The 24,504-nt window shown below is 38.5% G+C and overlaps 2 protein-coding genes across 3 annotated transcripts in view; one reads left to right on the top strand and one right to left on the bottom strand.

Moving 5' to 3' along the window:
- Positions 1-834: 834 nt before the first annotated feature.
- On the bottom strand, positions 835-2,335 carry LOC133530388 (BLOC-1-related complex subunit 7). Its single transcript, XM_061868301.1, has 2 exons — positions 1,920-2,335; positions 835-1,819 (listed from the first exon to the last, which is right to left on the bottom strand). The coding sequence occupies exons 1-2, from the start codon at positions 2,055-2,057 to the stop codon at positions 1,640-1,642; spliced, it is 318 nt and encodes a 105-aa protein (XP_061724285.1). The 5' UTR covers positions 2,058-2,335; the 3' UTR covers positions 835-1,639.
- Positions 2,336-2,748: 413 nt separating this feature from the next.
- The window catches only part of LOC133530387 (ubiquitin carboxyl-terminal hydrolase 20), a 29,206-nt gene continuing 7,450 nt past the window's right edge, over positions 2,749-24,504 (top strand). Inside the window, exons 1-17 of one of the 2 annotated variants that reach the window (XM_061868299.1) lie at positions 2,749-3,111; positions 5,090-5,209; positions 8,756-8,860; positions 9,031-9,136; positions 9,706-9,856; positions 10,764-10,851; positions 11,335-11,427; positions 11,952-12,054; positions 13,669-13,756; positions 14,441-14,538; positions 15,503-15,632; positions 16,450-16,558; positions 18,759-18,878; positions 19,753-19,868; positions 20,054-20,232; positions 23,052-23,238; positions 23,953-24,066. In XM_061868299.1, coding sequence (XP_061724283.1) covers positions 3,034-3,111; positions 5,090-5,209; positions 8,756-8,860; positions 9,031-9,136; positions 9,706-9,856; positions 10,764-10,851; positions 11,335-11,427; positions 11,952-12,054; positions 13,669-13,756; positions 14,441-14,538; positions 15,503-15,632; positions 16,450-16,558; positions 18,759-18,878; positions 19,753-19,868; positions 20,054-20,232; positions 23,052-23,238; positions 23,953-24,066 — 1,985 coding nt within the window. In that variant the 5' untranslated portion in view covers positions 2,749-3,033. Of the gene's footprint in view, positions 3,112-3,324; positions 3,398-5,089; positions 5,210-8,755; positions 8,861-9,030; positions 9,137-9,705; positions 9,857-10,763; positions 10,852-11,334; positions 11,428-11,951; positions 12,055-13,668; positions 13,757-14,440; positions 14,539-15,502; positions 15,633-16,449; positions 16,559-18,758; positions 18,879-19,752; positions 19,869-20,053; positions 20,233-23,051; positions 23,239-23,952; positions 24,067-24,504 lie in introns of those variants that run through there. The other variant, XM_061868300.1, reaches the window with a different exon arrangement.

Here is a 24,504-nt window from a genome sequence, read left to right on the forward strand (position 1 = left end):
CCCTAAGCCAAATCTTGTATCCGCGCCTGGTCCGTCCGTCCGCCTGTCACCAGGCTGTATCTCATGAACCGTGATAGTTAGCCAGTTGAAATTTCTACAGATTATATATATCTGTTGCCGCTATAACAACAAATACTAAAAACAGAATAAAATAAATATTTCTTTCCAATCTCGAGGTTCTCATCCAATCACCGAAGTTAAGCAACATCGGGCGGGGTCAGAAGGCCTACCGCGAACCACGTTCGACGTGTTGCCTCTCTGTCGCACTTGTAAATTCGTACGTAAGTGTGACAGGGAGGCAACACGTCGAACGTGGTTCGCGGTAGGCTTTCCGTACTGAGATGGGTGACCGTTTTTATATATAATGGTACGGAACCCTTCCTATGCGAGTCCGACTCGCACTTGGCCGGTTTTATTTTATTTTATATCACGTCAGTGGCTAACAAGCATACGGCACGCCTGATGATAAACGGTCATCGTATCCTATGGAGCCTGCAACGCCAGGGGTGTTATTGTCTACCTTTTAACCTTTTGACCGCCAAAGACGTCATATGACGCGCGCGACTACAGCCCAATATCAATGGAGGTCGTGAGAGCGGACATGCAGGGCCGGATTTAGGGGAGGGCAACCGGGGCTACTGCTCCGGGCCTCCACAAAAGAGGGGCTTTTGTGTTTGACCAAGTTTGAGATGGCGTCAAATAGGATAAAGATTAATAGCATAAGATATGCTGGTATTTAAGTAAAGCTTTGGATAGTAAAAAAGCATCAGCATGGCTACTGCTAATTACTGCTAGATCCAACTTTTATTTATGCAACTAACTATTTAAACACTGTTTAATGTCATGACCAAATTTTATTTCAGCTAACAACCATATACAATTTATATAACAATCAAAATATACTAAACAATTTACAAATTTAACCATATCTTTTAGCATGCGTTTTCCTCACCCGAGCTCGCTCCCTAGACCGAGGCACGTCTACACTGGCCGGTTTGTGCGTGAGGAAATTGCCTCGCGCATATGCTCGCTCTGTGTGGACCCGGCTAATAGGAAGAAACAATTTGGTTAAAGATATGGTTAAATTTGCAGAACATTCTTCCTAGGGTAGTTATCATTCTGTTGCAGTTTTATAGATGCCATGATGGTATGATAACTGCCTAAGAATAACATATAAGGTACAGCCTACAGTTATAGGTAGTTTTTGATAAGTACTTTACTATTTAAAAGATAATTAAATACATTTACAAACCAACATGGTATTGATGCTATAAACTGCTATAAGGTGCTATAGTTGCTGCCTTTTTGTATGAAAGTTATTACATGACATGTATAAAGTGCCAAAATACCAAAATATTAATTTTTTTTGGTGTATGTACATTTATTTTTTAGCTTTCTACTGTAAACTGTTAGCATCATACAAAGAATACAATACAATATGCATACAATATACATCCAATAATATGTATATATATTCATCATTTAACCTTACTATGTAATGTATTATATTAATACTAGGTAGCTACAAGAACACAAGTCTTGTCTAAAATACATTTTGGGCAAAACTTATACAATTGAGAGACCAAGGAATTTTAGCCCAGCGAGCACAATACATAATAATCTAAGCAAAACTCGCAGGTCATCTGTGCATGGCTGCCACCTGCTCATTAATCTCGGCTAAGACTTGTGCTGACTTGAGAATATTCTCAAACTGGTACCCCATGTGGACTCCAATCAGGTTCATCTTCTTAAGGTTCTCTTCGGCGCCCTCCATAAGGTTCTCGGACGCTACGAACTCACGAGCAGCTTTAGTCAAGAGCTGTAATGTCATATTTGAGTAAGTTTGCAGTGTGAAAATATCTACAATTGTTAAAAAAGTCCTTGTGAAAGGTGTTAAAAGACTTGTACTAGCCACCAACCTCGTTAGATCTTGAGCCTCGCTGAATTTGCCGTGTTAGCGAAGAGATATTGTTCATGTTTACTTGTACTCGCTCTGCAAGCCGTTGTTTCGATTCGGCGAACAACGAGCGAGCGCTGCTAGATGACGCTGAAGTCATTTTAAATAATTCCAACGTCTAGAATATTAAAAAATCCTATATTTTGTTTATGTATCGATCGTAAACGAAACAAATGTATAATATAGATTAGCAGCAGTAGCTGGGCTATAACCACGAAAATCTAAATTCGTTAATTGCGGGCATTTTTCTCTGTCACTCTATTTACGTGTTAGTGAGAGTAAAAGAAAAAGATCCCCGCAATTTGCGAATTTCGGTTTTTGCGGTAGGCCCCCTGAAACAAATAAACCACAAAACGTCAAGTAATTTTTCGTTCTAATACTAATATCGCACTGACACTAGTGACACATTTTCTAAATGTACATTCTTATTTTTCAATAATATATAAACTACTCATGCAACATTCTATAAAATAAATGCAAGGAGTTATGAAGTTATTTATCAGTAATTTATAACATTAATTTTATCACAAAAAATATAATGATAATTACAAGGATATTGTTAGAAGAATACTACTACAAGAAAAATAACTACTTTTTGAACGTTCCTTGTCTGACATTTAAGATGCGTCCAAAAATGTAATTTATCTTCATTTTACAGAATTCATACAATACGAAACAAGAACAATTTATACATATCATAAATGTTTCCCATAAAATGATCGATTTGTTATTTCAATCAAATATTATTTATATTATAGATAACACCAATAACTTATCAGCATGGTATCAGCTGATTAAATTCTTATTCAATTTTTGGCACAGGTAACACCGCCTGTCTTTTCGCTCGTCACGAAAAGAGTTCGTGTTATAGAAAATTTCTGTAATCTAATTCAATTATTGTCTTTAAACCCGAAATGTTTCATTCTAATTATCAACATTCTTTGATTCTTACCCCGGACGGTAATAAAAATCCGTTAAAGGCACCGTTGGCATAAAACATGTCCTTTATTTACAAGTCCTCAGTGTAGCAATAAACTTCATATTTACGTATTTGTGTTAAAGTTGTAATAATCATAATGGATAAGGGGGTGACGTGTGAACATCTGAATAAGGTCGCGGAGTTTCTCGGGAAGGATTTGTGGCAGTCTAAAGAGGTAAGGAAATATTTTGGTCATATCTAACATAACCTATAAAGGGATGTCACTTAGAGTTTGCTTAATGGGCAATTATAGCATTCCTTCGTTTATCATTGTGTAACGTTACGGCAGTCGCGTGTGTGCACTCGCTAGGGGCTGGCTAACAAGCATCATAATCTATGTGTTTACTGCTTGCCACTCATGCCTGCCTGGTACCTGCCCTTCTTTGTTTACATCACCTCAGACATGTTAGCAACAAAGTATTGGTGTTTTCTCTTCGATCGTTTCAAAACAAAATTTTGTGGTATTGTTTGTGTTTAATAATTAAGCACAGAAAATAGTTGCTTAGTAGTAAGAGGGCCATATTATGTACCCGTTAACAAAATAATATGAGTCTTTGTAAATCATAAAATTCTCTTTAATGTTAATTAAGCCACAACACAAAATGTTGCAGATTATGTGATGGAAGCTTGCTAACATCAATTTCTTTATGTTAACATGAGGCCTAATTTTACTGTCTTTGCGGGGATACTACTTTTTTTAAATCTAACAGTCACTAAAAAGATTTTCTTCTATGGAACTATACATTCCCAAAGAAGCACAGAAGAGTAAAAAAAATGTTAATTTGAAAATTATTTGTCCTGTAATTATTTTGTGGAAGTCATACTAGAACTCAGGGACCGGAAACCAGTATTTTTTTGTATGGGAACGAAAAGGGTATTTTTTGTCGTTCTTTGTTAATTATTTTATTTCTAATTGGGCATCCTAATAATACAAAGTCATTATCTAAAAACACTCCGATCCCTGCGAGAACTTCCTGTTTAATATGATGACATTTTTAATGAAACTTGCATCATCATTTATTGTATCAGTTTATTCAGGTAGACTAAACAAAAAGGTCATGAATTAATAATTAATTATGTTATGAAGCTAACAGAAAACGAAATTCAAATCTGTTGTTAATCAAAAACTAATTTTGCAAGCTTATTACAAAATAAGTTTTGGGCAAAAATTTCATTGTTGGTACAAGCTTTTATCGCTGACTGTACTTTTTTTCCACAGGCAACTAGTGCTCGCACAGGCATCAAGACGATTCTAAAAACCCCACACACAAGTAGTTTATGTTGTTTTATCATAGAGTTCCTCTGGCCACCTCCTCTTTGAACATGAAATAAACAAAAAAAACACAGAACTGAAGTAGAAACTATTAACTATTCAGTTTTCATTATTTTTATTGCACATCTCTATTCCACATTTTTAACTACTCAAAAGTTATCTGGAAGAGATCACTCTTTAGTGATAGTCGCTTGTTTTTACCTCTATTTTTTATTTTATTTTAATATGTTATATTCTACTTTAAATAGGTATAAAACTGGCACGAGAATTCCGGCCTCTGTTCATAATAATAGAAATTGAACCATAACTTCCTTGACTATTGATTTCAAATACGAATGGCATTTTTTTGTATGGTGGGCCTTAGGAGGCTAAATTGAAGAATTTCAGCATGTTTCTTTTAACCTTATGAATGTTTTAATTATACAGAATCTTGACTCTTGGAGACCCTATACATCTCTAAGGATAATTTGATAAACTATATAATCTAAATAATTTTAGTTTTTTTTTGTATCTGATTGTTTTTTTTTTAATATTATAATTTGAGTTTTTTTTTTAATTCAACATTATGTGACTTTATACACCTCTAAGTAATAAAAATACTTTAGTTTGCATTGATATTTTCAGTTAATTGTATTTTATAATTGTTGATGTGCATTTTTTTGCTTGTATGCAAATTCCATATTAGGCAGGTCACACTGGCCGTTCTGTGCGCGAGCAAATTGCCTCGGGCGAATGCTCGGTCTGTGTGGTCCCTGCCTATTGACGTGTAAAAGTGCCCTTGTGGCCTTTTTGCTAAATAAATGTTGAAGTTGACTAAGAAGTTAAAGTTGAAGTCAGCAACTATTCTGACTTGTATCATAACCCCTATTTCTATTTTCAGAACTTAACATGCTTCGACTGTGGGTGTCCCGGACCCAACCTGTGGATCTGCCTGCAGCCCGACTGCCATCATGTGGGCTGCTCCGAGGTCCGCAATGACCACAGCACCTTGCACCAAAAGGTACACTCATTTAGTTACTAGCTTCTGCACAATTCGTCTACCTAAAACTATCATATGTCCTTCTCCGGGCCTTGAAACAGCTTCACACCAAATTTCATATTAATCGGTTCAGCGTTTTAAATCTGAAGAGGTAACAGACAGACCAGAGTTACATTTGCAATTATAATATTAGTAAAAAATTTATTTCCGACAAAATCGAAAAATAGAAAAAACAAACAAACAGTAAAATTGTCTTAAATCGCCGTAAACGGGCAAGGTGCCCAGAAGGCTGACCGTATTTCCCAGCTGTATAGCGATATTTACGCGCTGTGCGAAATAGTGACCGCCAGCATCATCTTTGGTGCTTGGAACATGGGTCGGTGCCAGGGTGTAAACGCAATGCAAGTAGCATCCCAAACTAGCGGCCGACCCATGGTCCAAGGCACCGGTCATTCCGTCAGGCCTCGTGCCGTCGTTCCTGGCCAGCCCGCTGGGCTCAAGGACTGCTGGAACTCTTGCACTAACGAGGGCCCAACGAATGGTATCAGGATTTCATAGCGTGGCGCGAGATTTTACAAATCTCTACTAATCCTTACTATACCTGCTAATATTTGCAAAAGTAACTCTGTCTGTCTGTCAGTCACATCTTCACTCTTTAAAACAGCTGAATAAATTTAGATGAATTTTGGTGTCAAGATATTTAGAGTCAATCGAAACTTTAAATATTTTTTTGAGGTAATTTTCAAAACTTCATTATTTGTCACAAAATATGTTCGATATCAGGGAGTTACCATTAGATACTCGTATACTGTTTAAAACATGTTCATACTATCGCAATTTAGCTTAATATCTTGAACATTATAGACAAACCAAGCTAAGTTGGCAACGATTTTGATAGCCCAGCCTTAACTAAACATCATAATTTCGTAGAAGTTTGACGTTTAAAATAACACTTGCACCGTCTGGGTCAAACTCGCTGCCAACTTATCTTGGTCTGACGCTACACATATTTCTTCTAGCTACTGGAATAATAATTACAACAACATCAAGAATATCTCAATATTTTAATAATGGTTTTACATTCCAAATTAATAAAATAGACTATAAATAAACTTAAAAATAATGATAAAAAGTAAACGTAAAATAAGAGTCTTATAAATAGAAAATGTCCTCAAGCTAGCTACCGATGGAAAGGGTGCCCAGAAGGCTGGCCGCATTGCCCCGTTGAGTATCTCATACATTTCATACATAACATCAAGAACAAGGACTTCATAATGAACAAAGATCTTTGTGTGAATTGCTTCTAATTTTAGATGACTCAGTTTGGCATTCGATCGAGACCAGTATTCCTTGAATACATACAGAATTTAACACTCATTATTACGCATGCAACCACAAAAGCGTAGGTATATTATTTACAGAATTATTATTTTATTTGACTGCTACTTTCATTATGTATTAATGCTTCGCGCCAATGAATAGGGAAAATCTGTGCTGCCGTCTTCAGTTGATGAACGCTCAAGGGCGTAGCCAGCCAGTGAACTAGGGAGTGAACGTAGAGGTGCAAACAATGTATGTAAAAATTGAGGTGGGGGGGGGGGAGGGGGCTGCCTGTACCTGCCTACGCCCATGTCAGCCCGCAGCAAAGCTGCCCGCAGCTTTGAATATTAACCAATACACAATGGTTAGGGAATAATTTTGCACGAATTGCTTTAATTATCAGTATAAAAGTACTATCATTTATGTGTTAAAATACAATATTCATTTATTGCGCTATCGTACACAAACATGACAATTTATATTACATTAAAAATGTTACACTTCAGAACTACGAGTATCACAATCATTTAACATTAAAAAGTTTATTTCAGAAAAATCAACTTCCATCGATAATTTCAACGACTCTTACACCATCATCATTACTAAAACCATCATGGAGTTTTTCGATTAGGTCACATGTCCGTCTTACGAATTTTCAATCTATCGAATCTGTCGGTAACGTGACCTGTCGCGAGTTTAACATTTATTCCCCATCACAAAAAGTGCACAGCGCCGCTAAAGAAGTTTTCACTTCAAAAAAGTTGCAAATGGTCACTAAAACAAGTTGTGATTGATGCGCACAAATACACATAATCACAGTATGTTGAACTTTGAACTGAACCACAATTTATTCTAACCGAGCTCAATTTCCCGCGCTCTAGTATTTACATTATTTATGTACCTGTGCTTATACGTATATATGTTATATATATGCAAGTACTGACAGGATTTCCGTTCTCAATACACACATTAAGACAGCAAATAAGATAAGTGAGACGAAACGAATGTTTGAAATGTATTGAAGGTAAGTAAGTAAATATTCTTCATTGTGCATCATACAGTTAAAAATAGACAGGAAATGAAAAAACACTTAAAGTTAGGTAATAACAGACCAAAGGAAGGTCAGTGTTGCGACGAATATTAATGTCTAAAAGTTGCTAATGTGCATGGAAAGATTTTTATAATGTTTTGAAATAAGTTTTTATCGCTGACTGTACTCATCGAGACACAATTAGGTTGCGTTGTCTTATCACAGAGTTCATATGACCACCTCCTGTCTCCATCATCAGATCAGCTTGATGGTACCATAATATTAAACCACCATAGTATAAAATTGTCAAAAGTTACGTTACTTATGTAAATTTTGAGCGCCAGATGTTCAGCAAAAGTTCATCTAGTTATATTATATACGTACATCGGTACTTAAACTAAAAAAAGTTAATTTCGATAGTGCAGTCTTATTGTTGTATTTAGATTTGATGTCGTTTTCATCAGCATTTTAAAGTAAACGTAAACTCACTTATAGCTCTACTTTAAGTGAGGTCGATGCGGGCAAGACCGGTGTCTTACCTACGATAGACGGTCTTTACCACATTGTCTTTAGGTAACGTTTGGTATATGACTTAGGATGGTATTCCACCTGTCCACTCTCTCATTAAGCCAAATGTGAGATCCGAATACACACTGGACCAAGACATTGGCCAGGTAGAATACCATCCTTAGGGCACCTGCACCATCCCACTAACCCGGGGTTAATCGGTTAAACCTGGAGTTACCATGGTTACCAGTATAATTTGACACTGGGTTAACGGTTTAACCAGTTAACCCCGGGTTAGTGGAATGGTGCAAGTGACACTTAGTGGCATAATTCAATAAAAAATCCTTAATTTTTTGGATATAAATATATACAGTCACCGTCACATTGTATATCGGAGCGGCCGAGGTGCTCACAAATATCTGAACACTCCTCTACTGTCAAGGCGTTAATGTGCCTGCCCGCGTAGCCAACGTGCATATCGCTCACGTTCCGTGGCGAACGAAACGCAACTGTCACAGTCGCACTAATATGAAAGAGAGTTAACGATTGTAACGTTGGCTACGCGGCTGTTCAGATATTTTTGAGCACCTCGGCCGGTCCGATATATCTGTTGGCGACTGTACCTGTACTTCCCGCTACAGCTGCTTGAAATATCTCGCTTTGTGATTACGAGCAAGTGTGATAATCTACTGAATTCCGTTTTATTCCAGAGCCAGCCGTCCCACTGCGTGCACATGAACGTGTCCACGGAGCGGGTGTGGTGCTACATCTGCGAGAAGGAAGTCCACGTGCGAGCAGCGGTCGCCTACAATAGGGTAGGTTTTATAACAGAGCCAGCCGTCCTACTGCGTGCACATATATTATATATATCGCTGTCTAAGTACCCACAACACAAGCCTTCTTGGCTTACCGTGGGACTTAGTCAATTTGTGTAAGAATGTCTCTATAATAATATAATTGTATATAATATCTTACTTTGTTGCAGATAAGTCCAGATTCAACAGTGGAGGGCGAACCGGCGAGCGCTCGCGTCGGTTCGTCGGGTCTCGTTACTACAGACGATGATGATGATGACTATGATCGTCCACGAGGTATTAATACTCCATCTAAGTTAACTCTTCTAAACTTTGACTTGATAAAGTGTGGATTTACCATAATAAACGTTTTCATTTTTCATTGTGATTTGAGGTTTTTGTTTTCACTCCGCACTCTGTCAACAGCAAAGTGAAGCGTTAGCTTTGTCTGACTATTTGATGTACGTTAACTGCCAATTAACTAATATGATCGCACTCAGCCAATAGATGGCGATGAGGGGAATTTATTATCTTCAACACGGCCATCCTGATGTTGGGCAGGGCCCCATGTGACATCTATAAGTTTTTTTTAATTATTATTATTTTATTTACTCAATAAAAAATATACAGCAATATTCATTATACATTTTTTTTTCGCCTAACTGCATGACAGCACTCAAAATTTTTCCTTAATCTACTGTGTAAGGTGTAGGTACTAACAGCTGAAAATGTACGGTTGACTTTATCGCACAATGTTATTAAATTAAATAATCAGAAAATACAACAAATAATCTACAGACTAGCCTTATTTGAAGTTACTTATTGAAATATGGTCCTTAACTCTAACGTCACACGGTGGAATACAGGTCTAGTGGGTCTCCAGAACATGGGCAACACGTGCTACATGAACGCGGCCCTTCAGGCTCTGAGCAACACAGCGCCTTTCACATCGTACTTTCTGGAATGTGCTGCGGCAGTTACCGTTCTCGCTGGCGATAAGAAACCTGGACTAGCGAGGTAAGCCGCCCTTTCCACTCAGGCGAAGAGGAGGGGAGACATGCTAGAACCAACCAATAGCATTGGTTTTCTTTTTTTCTCCGCTGGATTACAACCCGGTTATCTCGCACGCTCCTCTCATCTGCGCCTTAGTGGAAGCATCAAATCTTCTGTCCCCGTTAAACGTTCACTGGCTCTTATCTATGAAACGAAGATGGAAGGGAAACGGTTTAAATATTTTACAAAATATGTTTAGGATTACAAATATGCTAAATTAGAACTGTTTTTACAAGCATTTATTTATGTAATATGTATGTTTGTACGGGTCAAATCTTGCAAGTTAAATTTGATCCACTTCCCGGTTTCCGATGAAGCTGAAAATTTGTATACATATGTAAGTCAGGTGACAATGCAATATTATGGTACCATCGAGCTGATCTGATGATGGAGACAGGAGGTTGGCCATAGGAACTCTGTGATCTGATAAAACAACGCAACCTTGCACTTCATCTACCAGTTAAGCTTGTTTGAAGATTGTAAAACGCCATCGATGACTTTATTCGTCAGATAAATGGCTGTTAGCAACATTAAAAATAAACTAAAAGTTCTTCATTTAAAAACTATGACATTATTGATTTTTGTTACTATAGAAACACTTCATAAAACCTTCGAAATGTAACTTGCTACCATTTCTGCTAGAATAAATCTTTATTTTCCTAGCACATCTTTTAACTCTAAATACCTACAGTCCACTCAGCTGCACCTGACCATGGCTCCGCCATATGGTCCTTCGAACCGGATATGAACCAGTGACCTATGGATAGTAGCTTATTCAGGAGTTTACTTGGACATTGTGAAACAGATCGTAATATATTAACCGAGCCAGTCTAAATATAAGTGTTAAAGTCGATTTTTTCATTTGTTTCAGAGCATACCAAAAATTAGTGAAAGAAATGTGGAGCAGAAAAACTAGGGGTTACCTCGTACCAAACGGAATCATATACGGCATTCGGAATGTAAGTTATGCACATAGCCCTGGTTCTCCGGGACAAAACATACCAGTCCTAGTGATTAATTAAATATCGACTTGAGTGTTATCTTATCGATATCGATAGCAAGTAATTTCAAAGTCATAATAACAAATATCATTTTACCTTGACCTTAATGATATTAATTAAGAGTTAATTCCTTTATTATCTATTTGCAAACTTTGATTTATTCTTATTGCACTTAAATTGACTGTAATCTTTCTGACATAATTCTGGCAATAATTGATAGGTTTAATTTAAGCTTATTTAATTTAGCTTAATTTCAAAAAATAAGTAACTTAAATTTACAAACGGTAAATTCTTGGGAAATTATAATGTGATTGTTGATTTGTTTTACATTATATACACGGTTTTTTTATGTCCGTGCGGTGTCCATGGGCGAAGGTAATCGCTTACCATCAGGAAAAATAAACGGTACGCCATCCTAATAATCCCTCATGACCTTTTTAGGTACACCCAATGTTCCGAGGTTACCAGCAGCATGACACACAGGAGTTCCTTCGCTGTTTCATGGACCAGCTGCACGAGGAGTTGAAGGAACCAGTAAGTGTTCGTTAGGTATCTATGGCCTCGTTAGGCTGACTATGCAAAATTTTACTAGAGTCTAACCAAGATAAGTTGGCAGCGATTTTGAAAGGCCTGTCTGTGAAATAAATAAATAAATATTATAGGATATTATTACACAAATTGACTAAGTCCCACAGTAAGCTCAATAAGGCTTGTGTTGAGGGTACTTAGACAACGATATATATAATATATAAATATTTATAAATACTTAAATACATAGAAAACACCCGTGACTCAGGAACAAATATCCATGCTCATCACACGAATAAATGCCCTTACCAGGATTTGAACCCGGGACCATCAGCAGTGTGATGTAAACGTCGAAGTTTCATAGAATTTTGAGGTCGACCATGACTTATTTTTTCTTACAAGGGGGTGGGAGACGGTAGATTTTTCGATATTTTTTTCTTTTTCAAAATTATGCTACTGGTATGCTAAGGACTTAAATGTTTGTGCCAATGAGTTATTAAACTGAGAGTGAGTTTTCTTTTTGTGTTTAGGTCTGGGACAGTATGCCGGAAGACAAGCTGGGCACGGAGGCGGACGGCGACCACCAGGAGAGCAGGAACTTGCACGTGCGGCGCCGTGCCGCCTCCTCTGGAGGTACTTACATTTTTTACAACTTTTTGTGGAAGATTAACTAGGTAAAGTGATTATTATTTATGTAAGCCTTTTTAGTTTTGGTGACATTTTTATAGTACATTACTATAGAGGCCGGGAAACGTAGGGTTGCAGGCCAAGTAGATATATATACGCGATAGAGATACGCGGCCGGCAACCCCGTTTCTCGCCGAGATATGTATATAGTGCTTTTCTCAAACTTGCAATTAAAACAAAAAAAATGTAGTCAATTTGTTTTGTGGCGACCTACTCGGCTCGCCACTCTACCAGCGGTGTACAAACTTACGCGCGTAAGTCCGCGCGCCTGCGCGATGCGCCACCGCCGTTGCTTAGCAACGAATATGCACAACAGATCACCGTATCAAGCTAACTGATGGTAGAAGCTAGTTGATGTTTGGATGCCAAGACGTTGTGTCACAATTTGCCGTTAAAAAACAAAAGAAGGTTGCTTTACAGTCCTAGGCGTGTAAGGCAGTATGAAATTCCTTTACATATCATCTTCACTCATCGCACCTGATATGTAGTATTTCCGGACCTAATTTGACGTAGGTCATGTCATCATTTCATAGCAAGTTTGAGAAAAATATTTTTACCTACGTGCCTACGTCAGCAATGCGGGCTTTAGCGCGCAGTGTTTCTTATACAATCGGTTATCTGAACACCTAAAATGTTGCGCTCCATACCGCGTTGGCAAACCTTCAGTTTTTGTGTTTTAACCAATTTAACAAGCCTCTTTGTTTTATGTTGTCCCATACCATTCATCTCTCTTTTCAGTTGAATGCACGTTAAAGTAAAACCCAGTCGGTTACATGATTTATTCGGTATTCTCATAAGCAACATTGTTTTGATTTGTTAATTAACACCATGTTATCTTCTAGAAGTACTTTCGCATTTTGATGATCGGTGAATAAGTAGTAAGAATTTTTTCGAATAATTCGTAAACTATAATTCAGCAAACCCACTTTGTCAGTATAAAAAAGCGCGAAATTAATATTTTCTATGAGAGTACGAGAGTAGTAGCGCGAAGGGTTGCGCCTACATTTTTTTAAACTTACCGCCTTATTCTACTGACGGAAATGGCTTGCAGAACTATAATTGTCTGCTTGACTGTTTTTTGTAAATAATGTCAAACGATCTTGATTTTCCTGAGGATCAAATGTCTATATAGGACTCATGGAATTTAAGCAACACAAAGGTCAGAAATTAGAGTTAAAGACTGACGCTCGCAGTCGACGATTGAAACGCCTCTAACAAAATGATAAGGTGATGTGACGTCACATCATGTAAGTCTGTCCTAAATGTATAGAAGATAAAGGAAATTGCCATTTTGACCCTGAAATATTGCGTTTATGTGTATAGTTGTCGTACAATTTATTTTTCAATAAAATGTTAGGAATCGAATGGTACCATTTTCTTTTCTATTTATGAAAGACAATAAAAAAATTTTTGAGGAGCCTTGTATTTTTTTATAATCTCAATATAATTTTTGAAATTCCACTTTTTTATAATCGATGGCTCATTTTCTATCCATTTAACTAAATTTTGTTATAATATTCAACATGTGTCAAGTACCCAATTGCACCGTGGTTGTTGCAGCCAGCGACGCGCCGCTGTTCGCGCGCATGCGGCGGAAGTCGCCCGCGCCCTCCGCCTACAGCGACACGAGGACTGACCCACACCTCAGGTACCTACTTCCTTAGTTTTTTTTATTAATACACATGCTTCTTTCCTTCGCTTTTTAAGCCTTAGGGCCTGTTTCACAATGTCCACGTAAAGTCCTGAATAAACTACTTGCCATTTACCTGACGAATAAAGTCATTCTTGGCGTTTCACAATCTTCAAATAAGCTCATCTTGTAGATAAAGTGCTAAGTTTTGCAGGAAGTTTTATCTGGCAGTTAATTTATTTTTTAATTAGCTATTTGATACTTTACTTGGACATTGTGAAACAGGCCCTTATTCTCAGGTTGGAAAGGTCACGTTGTAAAACGTTGCTATTCGCTCCGGGCATGACTGTGGCGCCGCCCTAGTGGGTGTGGGACATATTGCTTGTTTAATCTAGTCAACAAGTACAAAATGTTGTAAAAAAGAGATAGTGCTCCTGGAAATACGAGTGTTGGATTCGGAATGTATATAAAAATGAATTCGAAGCGAGGGGCAGCTCATGTAGACGATTTGTTCTCTAGTAGAGGGGCAGCCCCCCCCCCCTGACGATGCCCATGACAAAATCGGACTTATCCTAAGAAAGCATAGTTTTCCTCTATGTTCAAAGGTCAGATGACAGTTGATTGTCGAAATATCAGCGCCAATTTCTGGGATTAGGTTGATTAACATTATGCGTCAAGTAATTTATATTTTATTTCCTACAGGGTAGGGCAGTCGGAGTCTGTGAACAGGCATAGACGATCAGCGAGCTTCGCGGGCACACAGCAAACTGCGTACTCTGTACAAACACATCACCAAAACCGTGAGTTTGTTATAATTCTTCAACTCCTGTACTTATTTATGCTGTTAATACAGTCTAATAGGGACCGTGCGCGTGGGCGGGTCGGCCATCTTGTGGCCTTAATAGGAAACATAAACTGTACATTGACACCTAAGCAAGTACTGCCCCTATATTCCCTGTAGTCAACATAAAAATATGTATTACACGTGTACAGAAAAGTACCTATACAAGAAATATACTATACTAGAAATTTATCTTTCTGTAGCCATTTAGAAGTTTTGAACTTACAATACCAAAAGCATTTGTAAGGCCGCCTTTACACCTGTAAGTTTTACTTACGTAAGTAAGGACAAAGCTATTTGTTAGAATGAGATAATGATATTCATCTCTCACTCTATAGTATAACTATGTCCCTACTTACGTAAGTAAAACTTACAGATGTAAAGGCGGCCTAATAATCAAATGTATTACTTAAATTAAATTTATTAATATATTAGACATCAAGGCTCGGAAAACGGTTAAAGTTCTAAACCGTTATCATGTACTTGGCGCAAAACCTTTTATTTTGGTTTCGTTATATAGGAAGACCGGTATATAGGAAGACATTTCCATAAAGTTCTTGTCAGATTAACCGGTTAGAACAATAAAACCGGTTTCTTCCTATGTCGGTGTCTTTGTTTACGCGGCACACGCGGTTTAGGTTACAATAAAGTTCTTATAACGTTTGCGTTCTAATGAAAGTTCGGAGTAAAACCAAAATAAACCGGTATATACTGCTATTTTAAAATCGGTTCCCGAGCCTTGTTAGACATTTTTTCACCATATTCTACCCAGCAACTGGCCAATAGTGATCTAATCGCAACTAAGTATACTAAGGCTGTCTGCCAACGGTGTACCCCAGAAAACCCTGAAAACGACTACCATGTAAATTTTAAAGTAAATTGGTTCAAACAACCAGAGTTTTTTCTAAATTGTTATTTGACAGCCCTAGCGTCATCGTCGCGTGACGTCGGCTCAGAATCATCGTTGTCGTGTTCAAGCGAAGCTGAAGATCGGTATGAAACCTGCTCCAGTGGCGCTAGTGACGCTCCGGACCCACCCGTACACCACCCACCGTAAGTTACACGTAATTATACATTTGGCAAAAAAGAAAAAGCGGGTATCTCGCTCTTTTTTGCGGAATGAGCTACCTTCTGAGGTGTTTCGCTTGCGCTATGACATGGTGCGGTAGGTACTTAGGATTCTCAAAAGTTGGCAAGGCATAAGTGGCTCCTCCTATGTTGCTTATGTCCATGGCCGGCGATGACTGCTTCCCATCAGGCGGCTCGTTTACTCGTTTGCTACCTATTACATAATAAATAAAATAAAAAGTAATATATGCTGTACCTAATACTCCTTAAAAACTCATATCGAAAAAGTTAGTAAAGCAGAGACGCTTTCCAAATAGATAAATTTTCGCAAATTGACCCGCCTGTTGCTACCTCTATTGTACGCTCATTGTGAGGGGTATTGCTTTGCTATTCTGGTCTGCAAGAACGTATGGTCGCGATTGGAACCAAATGAAAGTGCTCGGTTTACACATTTATTTATTATATTTTTTATTTACGAATTAAAATTATCATCAAGTTAAAAACGAAATAAAATAAATATAATATAGGTATTTGACAAGAAAGATTACGGCTTACCACAGATACAGTTTATTTTAATCTCTATGGTGACTTAAATCCATCAGTTAAGGGCTCCACAGACCTTGCAATAAATCGCACGCAGTTTTCGATCCTTTGCTGACTAAGTAGGTGCATTCAATTGATCTATCTTTAGTTTATTTAAATTATTAAAAACGTACAAAACAGCCACGCAAGTATCAAACCACCAGTTAAATGTTAAACTGGTTTCTCTACAGTATTCTACATTGTGTGTTCGTTTGTCCAGGAAGCAAAGCGGCGGCGGCGACAACGGCGGCGCGCGGTACCGCAGCATCATTTCCGACGTCTTCGACGGAAAACTGCTGTCCTCAGTGCAGTGCCTCATCTGCGACCGGGTGACTATCTAACCATTTCATTCGCAAACTTAAACTAGACGTAGGTTTTAGTGCTATAAAACGATTCTGAAAGGTTTTTTTTAGTTTGATAACGTGGCTCTGATATCAGACAATGAACGAGAAGTACAGGATAGTTTAGATCATTGGAGGCGATCTCTGGAGCCAAACGGATTGCGCATAAGTAGAACCAAGACCGAGTATATGGTGCTCAACTTCAGCGCTGACAAATCTAGCACGACACACACTGAGCTGAAGCTTGATGGAAAAATCCTACCAAGAGTAAAACAAGTTCAAATACCTAGGTTCTGTTATTGCTGAGGATGGCACGATTACAGCCGACATAACGCATCGAATAACATCTGGATGGAATAAATGGCGCGAACTAACAGGGGTCTTGTGTGACCCAAAAATGCCAATGAAAACTAAAGGCAAGGTATATAAAACTGCCGTTAGGCCAGTTCTACTATACGGTAGTGAAACGTGGGCTACGAAGCAAATACACGAGCAAAAACTACACACTACTGAAATGCGTATGCTTCGTTGGGCAGGAGGAGTACCCTTAAAGATAAAGTCCGAAATGAATACATTTGGGGCACCTTCAAAGTGGCACCAGTTACCGAGAAGCTAAAGGAATCTAGACTAAGGTGGTTCGGACATGTGATGCGTAGACCCGAAAATCACGTAGTGAAGAAGTGCCTCTCCATGGCTGCAGCAAAGGGAGGAAGGGGCAGGCCAGTAACTACCTGGCTGACGAATGTCCGAAGAGATATGAAGGAGTTGGGCCTGTCCAGTGACGACGCTTATCAGCGATCAAAGTGGCGCCTCAAGATTAGGAAAGCCGACCCCGCGTAACGGGATGAGGCGAGGATAAAGAAGAGGAGGTAACAGAGCATTTTTGATTTTTTGTTGAGTGGCAATGTATTTCGTACATCATAATCACTTCTGACAGTTGTGACGTTGGAGGTGGAGAGGATTCAACAATGTGAGTCGCCTTCAAGAGCTTACCCCTCTGTCGAAAACCTCGGCCAATGGTCATATGTATTGTATATATTGACGTTTATCTGACATGGCTATTTGTTTGTTACATACAAATAGCCATACATTTGACGTGCCCCTCCCCCGCAAAAATTGGCAGACTATTTTGTTTTGTACAATCCTTAATTTTTTTTTGTTAAATCCTCCAAGGTTGTGTCGTACGCGTCATTAAATGCGACGTTTTGAGTTAAAACAGTGATACATTGCTTGCTGGATTATTTTATATGAAAAAATAAAAGTCGTCTGCTTTTTATAAAACCTATGAAAGTATGTCCATTAAAGCATAAACTACCTTTTGGTTATGCGTTCGTATCAAAAATACACGCTGTATAATAGGAAATTCGAAACGAGTGGCGATAAATTAAAACACGACCGAAAGGAGTGTTTTAAATCAAGCTAGAACAAAGGTAGAAAAATTACAGCCTTGGTTGAGACTTGAACTCACGGCCTCTGGATCGATACTCCAGCGCTCTGCCATCTGAGCCACCAAGACCTCATCCATAGCCAGTAAATTTTTCCACTTTTAAATTTATTCTAAGCTTAATAGCATCGTTCGCAGACGTTGCTGCTTGTTAAAAAATAATTTAGTGTTTTAAATTGACATGATTTGCGAATTACCTATTCGCACATGTATCGTACAACGTTTTACAGTACATATAATAAATAAATAAATAATAAATATTATAGGACATTATTACACAAATTGACTAAGTCCCATAGTAAGCTCAATAAGGCTTGTGTTGAGGATACTTAGACAACGATATATATAATATATAAATATTTATAAATACTTAAATACATAGAAAACACCCATGACTCAGGAACAAATATCCATGCTCATCACACAAATAAAGGCCCCTACCAGGATTTGAACCCGGGACCATCAGCTTCGTAGGCAGGGTCACTACCCACTAGGCCAAACCGGTCGTCAAATACATATGGCCCTTTAAATTATCGACATAGTTACGTAATGTGCTAATTGTCCTTGTAATGTAAAAACTTGAAAAGTACAAAGGAATTTCGACTTCAATGTACTTATATGTAGAAAATTATTTCCATATACATTATACATTTACACATCGTACAATTACATTACATAAAAAATAAAATTTACCAAATAAAAGTTTACCAAATGTATTTATTTACATTATATTTTGCAATGCAGGTGTCAACGCGAGTGGAGACATTCCAGGACCTTTCCCTCCCCATACCGTCGCGGGAGCACCTCGCCGTGTTGCGCTCGCAGCCCGCGCTCGACCATCTGCCGGCTGACCACGAGTCTTGGGTAATTTTTGGGGAAACTAGAATTAATTCATTTTTTTAACGCTCTTAATTCCTGAAAGAAAGAGTTCCTACCAGCAATACTCCTGAAGTCGTCGTTTTGCGGCTAATATAAATCGCTGTACAACCCCGTAGTTTACGAGGTAATACGGGGTATGGTTTTTTCTTCGAATTTACAAATCTTCTCCAATAACTTGGTTTTACTTAAGGCGGTCCCCTGTCTGAATGACCTCACGCGATTCAACTCCCTCGACCGCCTTCCTCGTTCTTCACATTTACAACTTGAATTTGCACAAGCAAGCAAATTATTGCATCCGTTCGCTCTCTTAACACTGACTTTAAACTTAAATGAACAGTTTCCTATCACTCGAAACTCCCAAAATTCAGAATCAGACGATCAATTCACAGAGAATTGCGCGCGCGTCACGTCGAGTGACACAGGTTCCCCGTCCGACGGCCAAGCGGTCCGCGCAGATACCTGCGTCTCGGGGCACTCACGAACTTGAATAGTATCGATTTCTCAAAAACTATTTATATTATTGAAAATTCGGCAGACGTAATTGAAGTATATATCATTTTTCTCTATTGGTTATAGTTTCGTGTCTAAGCGTCGCATAATAAGGGAATGTATACAGATATTAACTCATGAAAACGGTTCACGGTTTTTTTTATTTATTTGTGATACGATATGTTTTTTGAAATATCAGTAGACATAATTAAAGAACAATTATCAAGCTAAAATATTGTGTACATAATTTTATTGTTTGTGCAACGTTCAAGCATGCTATAGCGACGTAAAAACAGCGAATTTGGCCTGGGAGCCCCTTAGGACTAAGTCGATCTATGTAAAACATCTCTAAATATTTATTTCTGTACAGATGTGGTGGATACTAAGCTGGCTCCGGTCCTGGTTCTACGGCCCTGTGGTCTCCCTCCAGGACTGCCTCGCGGCTTTCTTTAGCGCTGATGAGTTAAAAGGAGACAATATGTACAGGTAACTGAGTTATTGTCCCTTCTATTTATTTTGTACCCAGATTTTTTGCCACGGCTCATGGGGGCCTGAGACCCGCATGGCAACTAATCCCAAGAATTGGCGTAGGCACTAGTTTTTACAAAAGCGACTGCCATCTGAACTCCCAGAAGCTAGTTTCAGTATATAAGTGAAACATTTGTCCCCAGCTGTTCCCGTTGTAACAAGCTGCGTAACGGCGTGAAGCTGTCCGGCGTGGTCCGGCTACCGGAAGTGCTCTGCGTGCACCTGAAGCGTTTCCGGCACGAGCTCATGTTCAGCGCCAAAGTGGCCGCCCGCGTGTCCTTCCCGCTGCATGACCTCAACATGCAGCCCTATACGCATAAAGGTAAAAATATTATGCCTACTCTCATATCCATCTCGACTACGGTAGAGTATTTTGGGGTATGTGTATGTTACATAGGTGAAATTTGCAGAAAAATTACGAAAATTTTAACTCGCTACACTTATCTATTAAGCGTATTTACATCCTTAGATCTAGTATGGTATAGTATTTTTGGGACCAAACGGCGAGTTGTTCTGTTATATGTGATGTTCCTTTTAGATGGCTGTCCTTAGATAAGATAAGATAATCTTTATTGGTAGCGTACTGGTACAAGTCAAAAAACAATTTTGTACAACAAACATACAAATTCCACATTACAGAATACTTATTTCGTACGAAATACTAGTAATGTCAGTTATCCTTAATAAAATAAAATATTAATTTCGTATTAAAAGTTCTTCTGTAAAAGTATATGAACATATATACACAAAGATAATCATATTATGCCTACTCTCATATCCATTTCGACTACGGCAGAGTATTTTGGGGAACATACACATAGGTAAAATTGCACAAAAATATCGAAAATTTTAATTATAATATAATATAAATTCATTTATTTCGACCAACTTAGGATCATATTACATTTAACTTATTATATTTAAACGTAAGATTAAAATTTAACTTAAACTAAATTAAATTAAGTCAAATATATCTACTCATATTTTAACCTATTCTGGAGAGGCTTGGACACCAGTACGTGAATCATATGACAGTGATTCAGGCACTGGCAGTCAAATCTCTCCGCAAACGCTCTCAAGATGCCGTTGGAACTAGCCCGCACCCTGCGCACCAGGGATGTGCAGCGTTTCCTCATTGTAGTGTAGAAACAGTCTACTCTGGCCTCCGCGAACATCCCCGACGCACTACAAAACCGAGGTAGTCCCATCAGCACCCTGAAAGCGTTGTTATACTGTATACGAAGAGCGTTGTACTGTTTTTGCGTATAGCATTTAGTTTTAGCATTATAAACACCGCTACACTTATCTATCACGCGTATTTGCATTCTTGGCTTTAGTATGGCATAGTATTTTGGGGAACAAACCGCGCTTTATATGTAGTTCTATTATAGGTTATGTTCCTTTTAGATAGCTGTCCTTAGTATTAAAAGTTCTTCTGTAAAAGTATATGAACTACCTAGTTACTCTGCGTGCACCTGACGCGTTTCCGGCACGAGCTCATGCTCGTTGTTGTCGTCGCTAAGTGGCCGCCCGTGTGTCCTTCCCGCTGCATAACCTCAACATGCAGCCCTATACACTAAAAGGTAAAAATAGAAACATTACCTATCAGCAAAGAGAATTTGAAATAGGGGTGGATTGTCAAAGATTTTTTTTTATAAATAAATATTATTATTATAGGACATTATTACACAAATTGACTAAGTCCCACAGTAAGCTCAATAAGGCTTGTGTTGAGGGTACTTAGACAACGCTATATATAATGTATAAATATTAATAATATTTATAATTTGTGTACTAATGTCCTATAATATTTATTTATTATTATTATTTATTTATAAATACTTAAATACATAGAAAACACCCATGACTCAGGAACAAATATCCATGCTCATCACATGAATAAATGCGCTTACCAGGATTTGAAACCGGGACCATCGGCTTCGTAGGCAGGGTCACTAGGCCAAACCGGCCGTCGCAAACGCAAGAAAACTTTGTATCCACAGTAAATTTACTGCCATCTTTCGACACATGATTAAAACTTTTAGAACGCCATTTGACTTTGATCCTTATCCTTTCACTGATATGTGTTTAATTTGTTAAATATAAAAAGTGGCGCCATCTAATACATCAAAGGCCAACAACCTTTGAGTTATGCCCGGTAAGATGGCGCCACTTCATGACATTTAACAAAATACAGTGAAAGAATAAGGAGCGTGCATGAACTATAGGAGGCAGCACAGGAGCCGTCAGATTTTTGGCGCGAGGCGTAAATGTGATGTTTATTGTTCCGATGTAGCCCACAAGATGGCAGAACCTACTATGCACAAGAAAACACGTGACGTGTAAATTTACATGTTTATTGTTCCGATTCAGGCCACAAGATGGCAGACCCTCCAACGCGCACGGTCCCTATAAGGATCAAAGTCAAATGGTGTTCTAAAAGTTTTAATCATGTGACGAAAGATGGCAGTAAATTTACTGTGGCTACAAAATTTTCTTTGACAATCCACCGCTATTTCAAATTCTCATACTCATACAGTACAAACATGCATAGTAAATCGGTTTGACTCCTGCTTTGCTCCTGCTGAATGACCTACACATGCACACATAAAGATAAATTACTCGACAATTTAAAATGTACGTAAGTGTGCATATTACGGCTACTTTCTTACTTCGGTCGCGTATGGCATAGTTTTTTGGGGACATACTACGCAACTTTCACGGTAAGTGGTTCCCTTAGAAGTTCTGTTTATTTAAGGATGTTTCACTATGTATCGTTCTCGCTGCATGACCTGAACTGAACATACTGCCCTATACACCTAAAAGTAAAAAAAGTGGCTGTGACATAAACGGACAGACAGACGGACATGGCGAATCTATAAGGGTTCCGTTTTTTGCCATTTGGCTACGGAACCCTAAAAATGATTAATTAAAACAGCAAGTACCTCGAGTGTGCGTATTACCCCATCCAATGTACGAGTATCCCATCTGGTATATTCATCCATCTAGGTTTCAACTCATTACATGGCGTTGTTTTAAAATTGATGGTTTTGAAAGTTGTTCATACCTGTAATCGAAACATGCAGTGCATTTGTGAGGTTAAAGTGTAAATCGAATACATAATTACTCTGATTGTTCCAGATTGCACATCAAAAATAACCCGCTACTCGTTATGCGCGGTGATCTGTCACACGGGGACAGCCGGGGGTGGCCACTACACCTGCGTGGCGCGGAACCCTCGCGGGTGGTTCACGTTCGACGACCAGTCCGTCGCGCCGCTCGCCGCGCCCATGCTGGACCACACCGAGGCCTATGTGTTGTTCTATAGGTAACATAACGCGTCACACAGGCGGGCCACTACACCCGTGCGGATCGGAATGGTGCACGTTCGACGACCAGTCTGTTCTACCTTCAGGGTTACCTCACAACGGCCACTCAATGAGCGGAGCGCGGATCATTCACGTTCGGCGATCGAGGCGTGCGGCTTTTAAACTGAGTTCGTGAGGGATACGTGGGTCGAACCCCCGAATTGTACCAATCACTAATCAGCAATAATTTAATATTTACAAGTCGCTTTTGGAGTGGAAGAAACCGGATTAATCCCAATAAGAACTCCTTCCCCGCATTTAAAATGAGTGTCTGAGCCAGCAGCAGCAGGAAGTCCTGGGTTCGCATCCTGGCCAGGGCGTTTATTTGTGTGTTTATATTTTCTATATATGAGTACTCGTATTTATCTGTATAAGTAGTACAAGCTTTGCTTAATTTGGGGTCGATCTCGAGCAGGTCGATCGGTGTAAGATTGTACCCGAATATTTATTTATTTAAAGCAGGGTACGCTTTAAAGCCCCTTTAGGATACAGACGAAAAGCCCTTAAGATGAGGAAACTACTTAAACTTTCATTTTATCTTGACGCTGTTGTAAACAATTACTGTAAATTTTCATAAATATTGAAGCTTTTACGAATTATATTGTACTTAATTAAGTACTTCTGCTTTTCTTATTACATACTCCCAGATACCCAGATAGATAACATTTTTCCAGGAAAGTGAATCCCCAAATGACAGTGCTGCGGCAAAAAGCGGCCGAGATATTGGAGTCGACGACGGTGGAGCCTAACGACATCAAGTTCTATATTTCGAAGCAGTGGATCAACAAGTAAGTGTAATGTTTGGGGCTTGTTATACTTTATTTATTATTATTATTTATTTATAAGTGATTAAACTACGACTTTAATAACCCACAGATCATGTTAAATTGTTGACAACTACGACTTTAATAACCCACAGATCATGTTAAATTGTTGACAACTACGACTTTAATAACCCACAGATCATGTTAAATTGTTGACAACTACGACTTTAATAACCCACAGATCATGTTAAATTGTTGACAACTACGACTTAAATAACACACAGATCATGTTAAATTGTTGACAACTACGACTTTAATAATCCACAGATCATGTTAAATTGTTGACAACTACGACTTTAATAACCCACAGATCATGTTAAATTGTTGACAACTACGACTTTAATAACCCACAGATCATGTTAAATTGTTGACAACTACGACTTAAATAACACACAGATCATG

Source organism: Cydia pomonella, chromosome 22 (assembly GCF_033807575.1).
Source record: "Cydia pomonella isolate Wapato2018A chromosome 22, ilCydPomo1, whole genome shotgun sequence".
In the NCBI taxonomy this organism is placed as follows: domain Eukaryota; kingdom Metazoa; phylum Arthropoda; class Insecta; order Lepidoptera; family Tortricidae; genus Cydia; species Cydia pomonella.

Coding starts and splice junctions, on each gene's coding strand:
- LOC133530388 (XM_061868301.1), bottom strand. CDS start 2,057: ATGACTTCAGCGTCATCTAGCAGCGCTCGCTCGTTGTTCGCCGAATCG. Junction 1,820..1,919: donor GAGGCTCAAGATCTAACGAG/GTTGGTGGCTAG, acceptor ATGACATTACAG/CTCTTGACTAAAGCTGCTCG.